A 12,807-nucleotide genomic window follows, 5' to 3' on the forward strand; every position below is an offset into this window, starting at 1 on the left:
CCTCCTGTATATGCACGATTGGTCATGAATATAATCATGATCAGATGCCTTTATGGGAAAGGACACCGACTGCTAGTAAAATCTCCCATAGTCCAAGCCTGCCATTCAAAACAACCCGTACTCCATCCCTGAACCAGTTCTTCCTCCTTCTGAACCCTCAAGAAGGCCAAGACAACTCTGGTGTAACTGTCACCCTGTGTCCCTTTTGCTTCTGAATAAAATCTTTTGTTGCTTGGCTGCCTATAAATATTCAGTTTGTAGAAGAGACACCCTGAACTTGGAAACACGCAGCCTGATAAGAGACCCCAGTGACAAGTTCATGGCAAACCCTGCCAGCCCTGCACTTCACAATCTCCCCAACCCTTCCAGATCCTGATCTCATCCACTTCTGTGATTGGGCTTGTCCAGATGAGCATATGTCTTCTAAGGACTCTCTCTGTGTCTGCCATTGCCCCACAGACTAAACCCCAGAGAGCAGAGAGTGCCCGAGGTGCCAAGTGCTCTGCTTGTTTCAGGAGAGAGGTCCTCGTCCATTCGCTGCCGTGTCCCCAGCATCTCCCGTGAGGTCTGCATGGGATACTGAATTCCTAGCCTTTGCAGGAGCAGCGTTTTGTTACTATGCAGTGACTGGCTGGGAGGATCCAATGTCTTTCCATGGAACTGCGACATAATAGGGAAAATCCACAGGGGCCACAGTTCCTGGGGTCAGCGATGTCCTCTCCCGTTCTATCCCAGAACCTTCTTTGCAGGTGAGAACACAGCACGGAGATGAATGGCATCAGCGTGGCTTCCTAGCCTGGGACCCAGCCCAGAGAGAGCACGGCGGGCCTCCCCTCTGACCCCTGGATGGACGTATTTGCCTTTCTACAAAGACTGAAATTCCTTGGGGTGGGAATACCATTGACAGGATAAGTGTGTGTGTAGTAATGGCTTCTCTGTCCCCACTCATGTCCTTCCTCTCCATATACCCCACACATATATCAGAAAAGTCATACAAAAATAAACACATCTGAACATGACGAGCACACGCCAATTAGTCCTTTCCTAGTGACTCACCGCTGTCGATGGCCAGGAACAGGGCGGTGTACACGCTGTTGTGGACAAATGGAGATTCCCGGTCCAGCACGGCAGTTGTATCAATAGTTCCATTGATGGGGTTAATATTGAGCCAGCCTGCTGGGTCCTTGTAAACAGAGTACCTGAGGAAAAAAATCCCAAACATCAGATTGTATTCCAATTAGAGTCAAGAAGTAGGTGATGAGCACGGGCCTTGGCTCCTTGGCTAAGTGCCAGGCTGTGCTTAGCTCCACCCTCAAACCTTTCGGTTCCAGGTGCTCATTGGTTAAGTCATTCTGAGCATGCTCTGTGCTGCACTGGTACCAGGCATGCCCCTTCCTGCTGCTGCTGACCTCAGAGGAAGAGGCTCTTAGGATCCGCCTGGCTTTCACAGAGGCCGAGATCACAGCCATCCTCAGCCGCAGCCCAGGCTGTTCGGGCACACCCTGGTGCACACTTCCTGCAGGGGCAGATGGAGGCTGTGCCGTGTTGAAGGGACAGACAGGACAGACAGCTGCTCGGAGTAGCCATTGCCTCTGAGCAAGGGTAACCTCAGGAACATCATAGAAGTTGCCACCCTTGAACCAAGGCGGGGTGGGTGGCAGTGTTAGAGGAGGGGACACACGAATGCGGAGGACAAGCAGATGAGGGAACACTCAGTTCGGAGGCATTGTTAGGTTTCCCTTTCTATGAGCATGTTTACTTGGTGGTCACAGGTCCTGCTCCTGAGACTGCTGCAGACTCGGGAATTTTTGTTCCACGGGCAACAAATGGGCACCAGAGGGCGGGGGCATAGCTCAGTTGGTAACATGATTTGACTTTGATCCCCAGAACCCTCGGAAAAAACCACACCGGAGTGGTAACATGGGTTTTTAATCCCACCTCTGGGAAGATGGAGACCAGGGGATCCCAGGGACTCAGGCCAGCCAGCCTAACCTGTGAGACCCTGGACAGTGGAACCCACTGTCTTAAAAACGTGGGCAGCAAATATAAAAAGATCCCCCAAGGCTGATCTCTGTTCTTGTCTCTCCGGTGACGGCATCAGCATGTGACACCCATTTAATAAGACTTGTACTTACTATGGTACCCTCCTGCGTCACACTGGGACTTTTCGTGGTCTGGCACACTCCTACTGACACAGTGCCTGCCGGTCTGCACACCAAGCTTGCCTGCCCGGTGCTGCTATTGCTCTCTTCACAGATAAGGAAACCAAGGTGAAGTCTAGAGGACACCCAAGTGTGTCCAGGCCAGAAGGGCAATGCTTTTTGCTGTGTCCTCATCAGTACGTTGGGGATGGCTGGTGGCAGGGTCTGTGCATGTGGAGAAGCCCCCGTGAGTCTCAGACTCCTCACAGGGCACCTGAGAGCGAGGTGGCTTTTAGATTGTGGCTATGCCAATAGTTCACTAGGACCCGAAGCCACTGTGCATCTTTGTACATGATGTCATGTGACTGTCCCTCACTGCAGAGCTCTGGGAGCAAGGCTTCCACAGTGGTGGCCATCCTGGGATGGACGGAGAGAGTGCTCCAGGCCAATGCTGTTCCCCTGTTACCTCAACGGTCACTTCAGAATTCCTTAAAACGAGAGACTCACTCCTGAGAACACTGCCTTAACACACCAGCCTTCCATCCAGTAGCGATTCACACCTGTGTCTGCCAAGCCTCCACTGTTTTTCAAGACCACTCTGACAGCTTCTCTCAGCTACCCTGTGTCATAACTGGGAGGTACTTATCACCCAACACAGGTCCTTGCTGGCTGCAGCCTAATGTGGGCTCTGCGGATTGGCCACCATAGCCATTGTCTAAGCTGTCTGGTGTGAGGATGAGGTTCGAGTTGACTAAAGCAAGCGAGGATTCCATATCTGTGCCCAACTCTGGGCTACACTTGTGGACTGACACACTTCTGCCCCTGTGATTCGCAACAACCCAAACAGTACTGCATCACCTTGATCAGAAGATACAGCAACACCCCAAACCGAAGTTGAGCCGTTCGCCAAAAGTAGCTCAGCTAAGACATAGTGGAGACTGAATTCAGCGCTGCCACACTGGATTCCAGGGCCGGCCTTTACTCGGCACGCTGTCTGGTCCTCATGCTAAGGGGTAGGGACTGTCCCTAAAGCCAAGCCGAGTACCTGGTGGATGATGCACAGTCAGATGGAACCTGGAGACTTGTGCACGCCGGGCAGATCCTCTACCACTGAACTTCGTCCCAGCCCTTGGTGTCTGGAACAGTGTTTTACTATGTAAACCACATTGGCCTCGAACTCACATTTTCCTGCCTTGGCTTCCCGAGTGCTGGGACTGGAGGCGTGCACACCAAGCGCACCTTCAGCGCCTTGGCTGAGTTTTATTCTCTGTCAGTGGGAATACTTGTGCAGAGGGACAAATCCAGAGAGGTGACAATTGCTTCTCATTTTGCAGGTGGCAGGTTCACGGTGGATCCAGCAGTGACTTGTGGTTCAGCAGACTTAAAATAATGAGTATTTTAAATGGACCGTGTTTTATCCCCACATCACACAACTCAGTTTATAACATAAATAAAAACGGAATTGAGTGCTCCAGCTTTCAGGCTGGCCTGCCTGCCATCAGCGCTGTTTTTCTCTCGACGTCATTTACCTTTTGTCTTTCGAAGCTACGATTCTGCAGTGAACTCAAGGGTGCCTTGCTGTTTTGTGTCCAGAGACGTTGGGTGGATATCAGTACATGGAATCATGATCTCAGAAGCCACACTGCCATTGTGATGCCAGTGTTAGTAGCCTGAGATGCCTGGGGTCTAGGGAAAGCCAGGGCTTCCGTGGCTCTGAACGATTATGCTCTCTTGTTTTTCTCCTTTGAAAAGTAGCCCAGTTGAGGATAGGTGTGGTGGTACACTCCTTTAGTCCTGGCACTTGGGAGGCACAGGTGGCTGGATCCCTGGGACTCAGAGGCCAGCTTGGTTTACATAGGGAGCTCCAGGACAGCCACGGCTGCATAATGAGACCTTGATAAGGGCTAGGGAGATGGGTTAGCAGGTAAGGAGCATCTATTCTTGCAGAGGACCCAGCTGGTTTGCCAGTGCCCACATCAGGTGGCTCACAACTGCCAGCATGAACTCCATCTGCAGAGCTCCAATGCCTCTGGCCTCTGTAGGCATCTACACTCAGGTGTGCATGCATGAGCACACACACACACACACACACACGTAACTAAATGTAATAACAATAAGTATTAAAAGAAGTAGCCAGGTGGGGGTTGTAGATGGTTCAGGTGGTAAAGCATTGGCTGCACAAGCGTGAGGATCTGACAGAGTCCAGCTGCCCCTGTCACCTCAAAAGCTGGGTGTGCTGGTGTGTGTCTCTAAGCCCAGCAGGACAGGTGGGAGAAAAGAAAACCCCCTGAGGCTCTCTATCTGACCAGTCACAGGCTCAGTAAGAGACCCCGTCTTTTGGAGAAATAAGGTAAAGAACAATGAAAGAGGAACCTGATGCCTGCCTTTATCTACATACATGTGTACATATGTTTATGGGCACACACCACACACACACACACACGGAGAGAGGGACGGAGGGAGAGAACAGCAATCAGCTGTCCATACTTATCTGTGTGTCTTGGGATCATTTTTATTTGTTTTCCTGAATTTGTCTATTTTATTTGATGCCTCTTCCATGACACCTTGACGGGGTGTGCCTGTACCTCCTTCTGCTTGCTACTTTTGGGGAGAACACACCCCATGGACACAGAGGCCAGGGGCTACTCCATTGGTAAACACTGCCAAGTCCTGTACTTGTGCCAGCTCACACTACCCACGTGACGCAAACTGACAGCTGGGAGTGGCAGGGACTTCCTCCCTGACCCACAGGGGACCCAGCTCAAGGCCACCCGCCAACAGGCTCTTCCACGTCATGACTTTTGAGTACTTTTGTTAAATCAGCCCTTTTGAGCCAACTGGCTGGACACACTATGTAAATTTCTGACATTTTCAAAGCTGTCCTTTTAATAAACCTTTCAGTATGAAAATAGCAGTCTGCAAAATGTTTTCTGTGCTTCTGGACCCGAAAACGCATATGCCTTATTAAATTGAAATTTCCGGGCAATTTATCTGTAATGTGAACTTTGCTTGTTACGGGGGAAAAAAGAATCAAATTAGGAACGGAGCTCATTTCAGTACGTAATGTAGCCTTGCAGACATGCTTTGAGTTCCTGCCAAGCCCTGGCCTCGTGTGGGTGTTGGCACTGGAAGGCTCAGCCAGGATCAGGGGCCAGGATCAGTGTGGAGTGCAGAGGGTGGGTGAACTGACAATTACAAAGAAGAGGGCAAGACAGGAAAATCAGAGGAAAGACAAGGATTGGGGTGCATGGCGGCATAACTGCCAAGAGAACCCTGAGCGCCACCCGAGTAAGATGGCTCCCCTCCATTTAATCTGACAGGATTTGGAATCACCGTGGGGACACATTTCCGGGTGTCTCTATGAAGGTGTTTCCAGAACGGGGGGGGGGGGACTGAAGAGGGAAGAACAACCCTAATGGATGGCACTGTCTGATAGGCTGGGATCCTGGATTTAACAAAGAGAAGCGGAGCCGAGTGCTAGCGTTCATCTCTCTCTGCTTCTTGATTGGAGACGCAATGTGAACACCTGCCCTGTGTACCTGCCACCCCGCTGTGATGGACTGCACCGCCAAACCAGGAGTCCAGATACAGCTTCCTGGCTTAAGTTGTTCTGGTTAGATAATTTGCTACAGCCGTGAGGAAAGTAACTAGTACACGCTCTGATAAGGAAACAGAATATTAATTATTACATAATGGTTATTTGGTTACATTCACAGCAAGGGCCATGAGAACAACTTTCCCAGCAGTAAGCCACAAGTGACGAATATTTTCCGTTCTCAGTTTTTGCTTCCTGCAGGACCTGTAAGTAGGAGCACCTGTCCATAAACCTCCCTTCCCCCAAAGAGGCCTCGTAGTGGACCATTCCCTTGTGCTGCAGACGAGGAAACAGGTTCAGAGCCCTTTGTCCTTGTCCAAGTCCTACAGGTCTTAGTTGGCAGAACTGTGGTTCCAACCTGGCTTTCTCTCTTCCAGGCTCGGACCTGCTTTTGTTTGTCTAGAGCAGGTCACATGGGCTGGGCATTCTACGCCATTGGCTCCCCAGTTGTGATGTGTGCAGGGTTTCGAGGGTTGCTCTATGTATGGTCTATCAGTAATCTATCATCTTTTTTTTTTTCCAAGACAGGGTTTCTCTGTAGTTTTGGAGCCAGTCCTGAACTCACTCTGCAGACCAGGCTGGCCTCGAACTCACAGAGATCCGCCTGCCTCTGCCTCCCGAGTGCTGGGATTGAAGGCGTGCGCCACCACCGCCTGGCTTATCTACCTTCTATGTGCCTAACAATTATGTATTGTTTTTGTTTTGTTTTGAGACAGAGTCCCATACTCTAGCCCAGGCTTGCCTAGAACTAACTCCATAGCCAAAGCTAGCCTCAAATGAGGAGCAATCCTTCACCGTTCTGCTGGGACTGTAGGCATGGGCCAGCATGCCAGGAGACTCTCTTCCCCTTCTCTTTTCATCTGCCTTCTTTTCCTCTGTATTTTGTGTGTTGTATTTCATGTTGGCAGACACATCTTAGGCCTAAGAACACAGTATGAATGAGTCCCTTGGGACTGCTCTGCATTTGAATATTCTATTTGTAGGGCATGAGTGAACTCCTCGGCTGTGTCTGGAATTATCTCAGAACCCCTAAACCTTGTGAGTCTTGGCTACTTCTTGGTTAGCAGAGTCATCAAGGAATCTCTGAGGGGTGGGGGGGAACCAGCTCGCAGGATCAGACCAACACCAACACAATGTACACCTCCGCCAGACACAGGCACCCAGCACCTAGGAGGATGTTCAGAATGATGGTGGGAATGTTCGAGAATCATAAGGAAACCTGGGACAAGCTGCTGCATGAAATCAAACAAAGAGAGGAGGGTTAGAGAGGAGTTTGTGGGTGCTTCAGAGGAGGCAGCAAATAGCAGAAGGTCAGGGGAGGCTTTGGAAGGTGGGTGAAGCCCCTAAGAGGTCTGCCTCTCAAGTGCTGAGATTAAAAGCAAGGGCCAAAACCACCTGGCTGGCTTTCAGTTTTTACTGGGAGCTGTCCCTCTGTCCTGGCTGTCCTCTTTGGATGAGGGCTATTGGTGACTTCTGCCTTTGAATGTGTAACTTGGGGCAGAGGAACCAGATAAAGTGGGAAGGCAGGACTTCAGAGTCTTTTGGTCTCTGCGCGCATGCACACACATACCTCTCCTCCACACCTTAAAATAATAGAATGGTCCGTTTTCTCGTGTTTCGGAGGGACACAGTCCCTCTGTCCACAGCACATGGCTCTGGTGAGTCCTCTCCATATAGGCTTAATCTCTACTGCTAGTAGGTCATGTTCATCCCTAGTTCACTAATGCTAATGGCCTGGAGGTGTCTGGCTGGGTCTGTTCCTCAGGGAGGCTCTCAAAACAGCAGGTTCCCTGGGAGAGGAGAGGATAGGCCATAAGCCAGCATGGATGTTGGTCTGTGTTTGTTCTGAGATCTTACTGAGTTGATTAATAGACATCTATGGCTTTGTGCCAGCTCCTGCCCCTTAGAGCCCAGCAGACATCAAGCTGAGCAGAGGCTTAGCACCTTCCAGAAGGTGCTAACGAGCCCGCCTTCTGCTGGGCATCTTGGAAGATAGATGGCTGAACCTGCTCTGGGCACTGAAGGTCAGTGGACACAATCTGGCAGGCTGCCTAGAGGAGGCCGGGCCCAGCAGGATGCCTGATTGAGGCGGTGCTCTCTCACCATGAGGTCTAAGCAGTCACCAGCAGATGCTGTGCTCCTGGGGGCAGGGGAGGTCGGATACAGGGGCAGGGACATGGCAGGGCTCTGGACGGCTAAAGGTAACTGGGAGCTTCAATGGTGAGGGCTCAGGAGGAACACATGGCTGGGTCCATGGTTCAAGTTGTGAGTCGCTACCTGCTCTGTGAAGGCTCCAAGGTTTCCCTCCTGCAGTGCACAGCAACCGTGCCTTCATCCGAACTCATCCAGTAGCTCCCAGCCTTCTACTGCAGGAGTGGGGCGTTTGCAGGGAGCTAGGTAGGGTGGTCAGTTTTGACTGCACACACTTGCCTTCGCCCATGGTCCTAGCTGCCTGGGTTCTAGTCAGTCACTGTGATAAGACATCCCGACCTACAGCCACTCTGGAAGAGGGACTTACTTGGCTCGCAGGTATAGGTTCCACTGCATTGCAGGGAACTCATAGTGGCAGGGGCCTGAGACAGCTGGTCACATGACTTCTACAGTAAAGAGCAGAGGGAAGCAAATGCACCCATGCTTGCTGCTCTGCTCGGCTAATTTTCTTCAGTTATACAGTTCAGGGCTCAGCCTAGGAAGAGTATCACCCAGACTCAGGGCGTAACTTCCCATTCCAATTGATATTCAAGACACTTCCCACAGGCATGCCACCCTGTCCAAGCTGATGTACACAGTCCCTCAACTGACACTCTCTTCTCAGTGACTCTAGCTTGCAGCAAGCTGACAATTAAGACCAACATACAGCTTGATAGTGCAGTTTGCCCAGAAGATGCGGGGCTCCTGAGAGAGGCTGGGTTTCCTCTTCATCACAAGGTTCTGACCAGCTAAGGCTGGGTCCTTATGAGACCTTAACCAGTGGGAGGCGACACTAAGTGGGTGAGCGAATGGGCACACGAGGAGTGTTCCAGGTTAAAGCTGGCTGGGATCCCTCCTGCTCTGCAGCGCCTTTCAGAGACTTGACCGCACAGATTCATATTGTGACCATCTGAGAAAAGGCCCGAGACTAATGCACCACTCCCACTTGTTAAGCAGAAGCATCTAGCGTTAACAGTGTCTTCACCCTCCCTACCTCTCAGAGCAAAGTTATACAGAAGCTAAGGGACTGTTATCAAAAATGTCGAGTTACCCAGACAGTGGCGCATTGTGCAGACACCACGCGCTAGCAGATGTGGCCGGATGACTGTCTGAAATGGTGGTGGTCGATCAGGAAATGCCAGGACAGTTGGTGTACGCACAGTGCAGACAGGTGACATGCTAATATCCCCTGCGCCCATCTTTGTATCAGTTCTGCCTACTATGGGCTATTTCCCCTACGGGAACTCTCCCTCTTTGGGAGGGCACATAAGACTCAGGTTGCTCATGGGACTTCTGAGGTTCAGGAAGTGCAGGGGTCACAAGATTTATAAGCAGCCTCCCAATGGCGATAAGCCAGAATGCGGCCCTGATGAAAGACCAGAGGTCCTGGCACCCACCCCTACCCATTGAGTTCTGGAAACCTTAATCCCAGAATGTATCTGGAGATGGGCTTCTAGAGAAGCTAAGTGAGGTCACAGTGTGAGCCTCTGAGCTGACAGGATTAGTGTCCTGATAGGAAGAGATAGCAGAGACGCCCTTTCTGTCACCTGTATTCTATGCCCCGCCAATGCATTTGTCATCTGCGCACGTGAGGAGCAGCTCACACGCAGGAACAGAGCCCCGGGCAGGAAAGAATGGTCTGCAGCATTCCTTGAACGTCTAGCCTCAAGAGCATATAAAAATCATTTCCTTGGTATAAACCATCCATTCGATATGGTATTTTGTTATGCCAGCCTGACCTAAACTAAACAGTAGGTCCAATATGAGAATGCCAGGTTTATTACTTAAAAGAAAACAAGGGCTATAATGAGACGGCTCAGAGGGTAAAGGCGCTTGCTGCCAAGCCTGATGTCTTGATTTCAGTCTCTGGAACCCTCACGATGGAAGGAGAGAACTGGACCTCAAAGCTGTCCTTTGACCTCTGCATGACTACTATGGCATCCACACATATGCGCACGTGCATGCGTGCACATACACATGTGCACACAAATAAGTGTAAAAATATTAATAGAGAAAGCAATATCAACAATCATATGCCAGAACACTTCTCCAGCCCTTCTAACCTACAGTGTTTACATTATAAAAATGACACACACACACAGCAGTGAGCCATCTGCTTCTGGGCACAGGCTGTGGTCTGGTTAATGGCAGCCAGCGCCTTCCGTCAGGCTCCCATGTGGGAACTTCCAGGCTGTGCTGTAAGGCTTAGAGCGACACAGAGAGGCGCTCATTGCCCAGTGCCCTGCTCCATCCTCCCATGGACCCTCACACCTTGTCTTTTGCCACCCACGAGGTATTGCATAGCTGACCCCTTGGAGGGAATGGTGGCTCTGTGTATAATCACAGTTCCCAAGCATCTGAGCCACATGGGGACAGCTGGAAAGTATCTCCCCTCAAGTGCTTTTCGTTTCCCTCCAAAAGCAAGGTCAACGCCGATGCCTAAAATAAAGTCGTGAGTCCCCAAAGCGGCACTCAACTGTGAGCTGTAGCAAGGGAAGGGGTTGGCTGGAAATTGGCGTCTCTTCACTCCATTCTGATATTCCCAGAGCCTCTCATCTTCTGGATTCACGAAGCTGTCAAGCAGTCCTTCCAGCCGGTGGTGTCCCCCGGCCTTGCATCTCGGACACAGGGCTTTCTTGGGTAGCTATTTTGAGCCTTTGTCCTTTGGACCTGACAGTGTCTTTCGGAGCACCAATGTCAATTTACTCGTGTTCTTTGACTTTTCAAATCCCCCACACTGACATTTGATTTTTCAGGGCGAGTGTTTGCCTTCTCAACAGAGACGGACTTCCCACGAGCATCCACCACAAATGTGGAGATCTTTGAGGAGAGATATGTCACTATATGCCAGAGAGACAGGACCCAGAGAGTGACAGTCACATTTGAACGAAGGCTTGAAAGGGCACTTGCTGTAAAAGCCTTTTAACATTTCAGAACATAAAAAAAAAATCATATGAAGTTGAGGAAAAAAATAGAGGAAGGTATCTTTTTCTCCAGACCCCGTGGCTTCTCAAATGTTCATGTTTCTGCCACAGAGCCTTGAGGAGATGACACCCTGTACGGTTCCATTTTTGAGGAGCACCAAGACCCTGCCATTAGGCTAGACAGACCGTGGGTGAGTGATGGCCCAGAGCAAGGGTCTGGGAGGCCAGGGGAGGAATATGGGCACAGAGGATCTATTTAGCCAGAGGAAACTGCTGACGTCAATAGTGGCATTGGTTGTGTGGCTCCAGGAACATGCTAGAAATCATTGACTTGGAGTCCTTAAATATTCTTTTTACATTCATTTATTTATTTTGTCTGCATGTGTTGGTGGTGGGCGTGGCAGGTGAATGTGGAGGTCAGAGAACACTTGTGAGACTTGGTTCTCGTCCTCCATCATGCAGGCTCAGGGAATTGAACTCAGGTTGTCGGATTTGGTGACAGGTGTCTCCCTCAAGTGGGTGGACTGTATCTCAATAAGGTGGCTTTACGTAAGCAAGTTCCTTCCAGGAGGTGACTTTCCCCACAGTTTCCAGAGTTATTAAAGTCAAGCAAACCTAACCCTTCCCCATGACTGTCTTCAGAAGACTCTGATACTGAATCATAGAGATACTTTGACTGATGCCCCTCACCCGGCATTGTCACTTGCTTTTTACAGGCTGCTGTGCGCTGGCCCCTAGCCAGGGTTCATGTCACGGTTTGAATATGACATTGGGGTGCTAGTTTGGAAGGCCGTGGAAACTGGAGGAAGTGGGTCAGTGTGAAGTGTCTGGGGTTTTGATCAGCACTCTGCTTCCCGTGTGCAACGAGGTGAAGACCTCCGCTGCACGCTCTGCTGCCACTGTGTTCCACGCAGACACGTGGGGCCGAGCAGCCATGACGCGGGACTGTTTCCAGATGGAGTCAGCACACAGCTTCCCTCCTTCTGAGATGCTTTGACACCAAAACAGCCATAGAGTATGCGTCTCCTAAACCCAGACCAATACCCCAGGCCCACCACTACTCTGGCCTGTGATGCTCACTTACCCTCCTAAGCCTCAGTTTCCCCATATATTAAATGAAGGGGCATCCTGCGTGATGGGCTCCCCGCTGCTTTCTGTCTCTTCATAAATTATGACAGATGCTACCAGAGTTATCCTTATTTACGGATGAACAAAAAGGCTGTAAAACCCTCCCTGGTGGGCAGACACAAATTCAAATCCTGATAATTTCCCCTCTGTGACGTGGGACATTTTACAACACAGCTTGAATGCGCAGACGGAAAAGATGGCCATTAAAGGTGAGAAAAAACAAATAGCCCAGAAAAGAATGCCTCTGTCAACCGCTTGCTCTGGTTTCAGAGGATAATTTTTTTTTTTTTTTCCAAAATAAGATCACGAGAAGTCGATTTATGCTCTCGGTGCCAATGTGGATGCTAGGTTTGAACCGTATCCATTTATCAGCTCCCAGAGAGCTGATTGATGGCCCCGCCACCCTACTTTGTATTCTGACCAGCTCAGAGACGCTAACTGACAACATGGGAAGAAATATTCCCCATCTCACTGTGGCTGACGGCTTATAAATGAGCATGACTTGATTTTCTGCTATGGAAAATTAGGGTTTCAAAAGTCTCATTAGAAATTAGTCCTGAAAGCTGTTCCCAAACTCGGATGTTTGGTCCATCACTGTGTGACTGTTTCAGCCATTTAATTTCCTGACAACACTGGGCAGGGTACCAGGCCTCTGTTTTAGACCAGACTAGGGTGGCTTCCTCATCTGCATTCAATACCTCTGTTGTCACCCAGCCTAGATTCAGGACATGCCCCTCTGCTTGTCCCCTGCCTGGCTGTGGTGTCCACAGATCAAAAGGTGAATGACCAGTGGTGAGTGTGCAGAGGGGCCAGTATGCTGGCCTCCCCT

At 50.3% G+C, this 12,807-nt stretch overlaps 1 protein-coding gene across 1 annotated transcript in view; it reads right to left on the minus strand.

Moving 5' to 3' along the window:
• Cdh13 (cadherin 13) overlaps positions 1-12,807 on the minus strand; it is a 949,947-nt gene that overhangs the window by 30,904 nt on the left and 906,236 nt on the right. The window contains exon 11 of the mRNA XM_041650745.1: positions 1,057-1,199. Coding sequence (XP_041506679.1) covers positions 1,057-1,199 — 143 coding nt within the window. The remainder of the gene's footprint in view (positions 1-1,056; positions 1,200-12,807) is intronic.

Source organism: Microtus oregoni, unplaced genomic scaffold (genome assembly GCF_018167655.1).
Source record: "Microtus oregoni isolate MIOR12 unplaced genomic scaffold, Mior012 000004F_ref0000308, whole genome shotgun sequence".
In the NCBI taxonomy this organism is placed as follows: Eukaryota; Metazoa; Chordata; class Mammalia; order Rodentia; family Cricetidae; genus Microtus; species Microtus oregoni.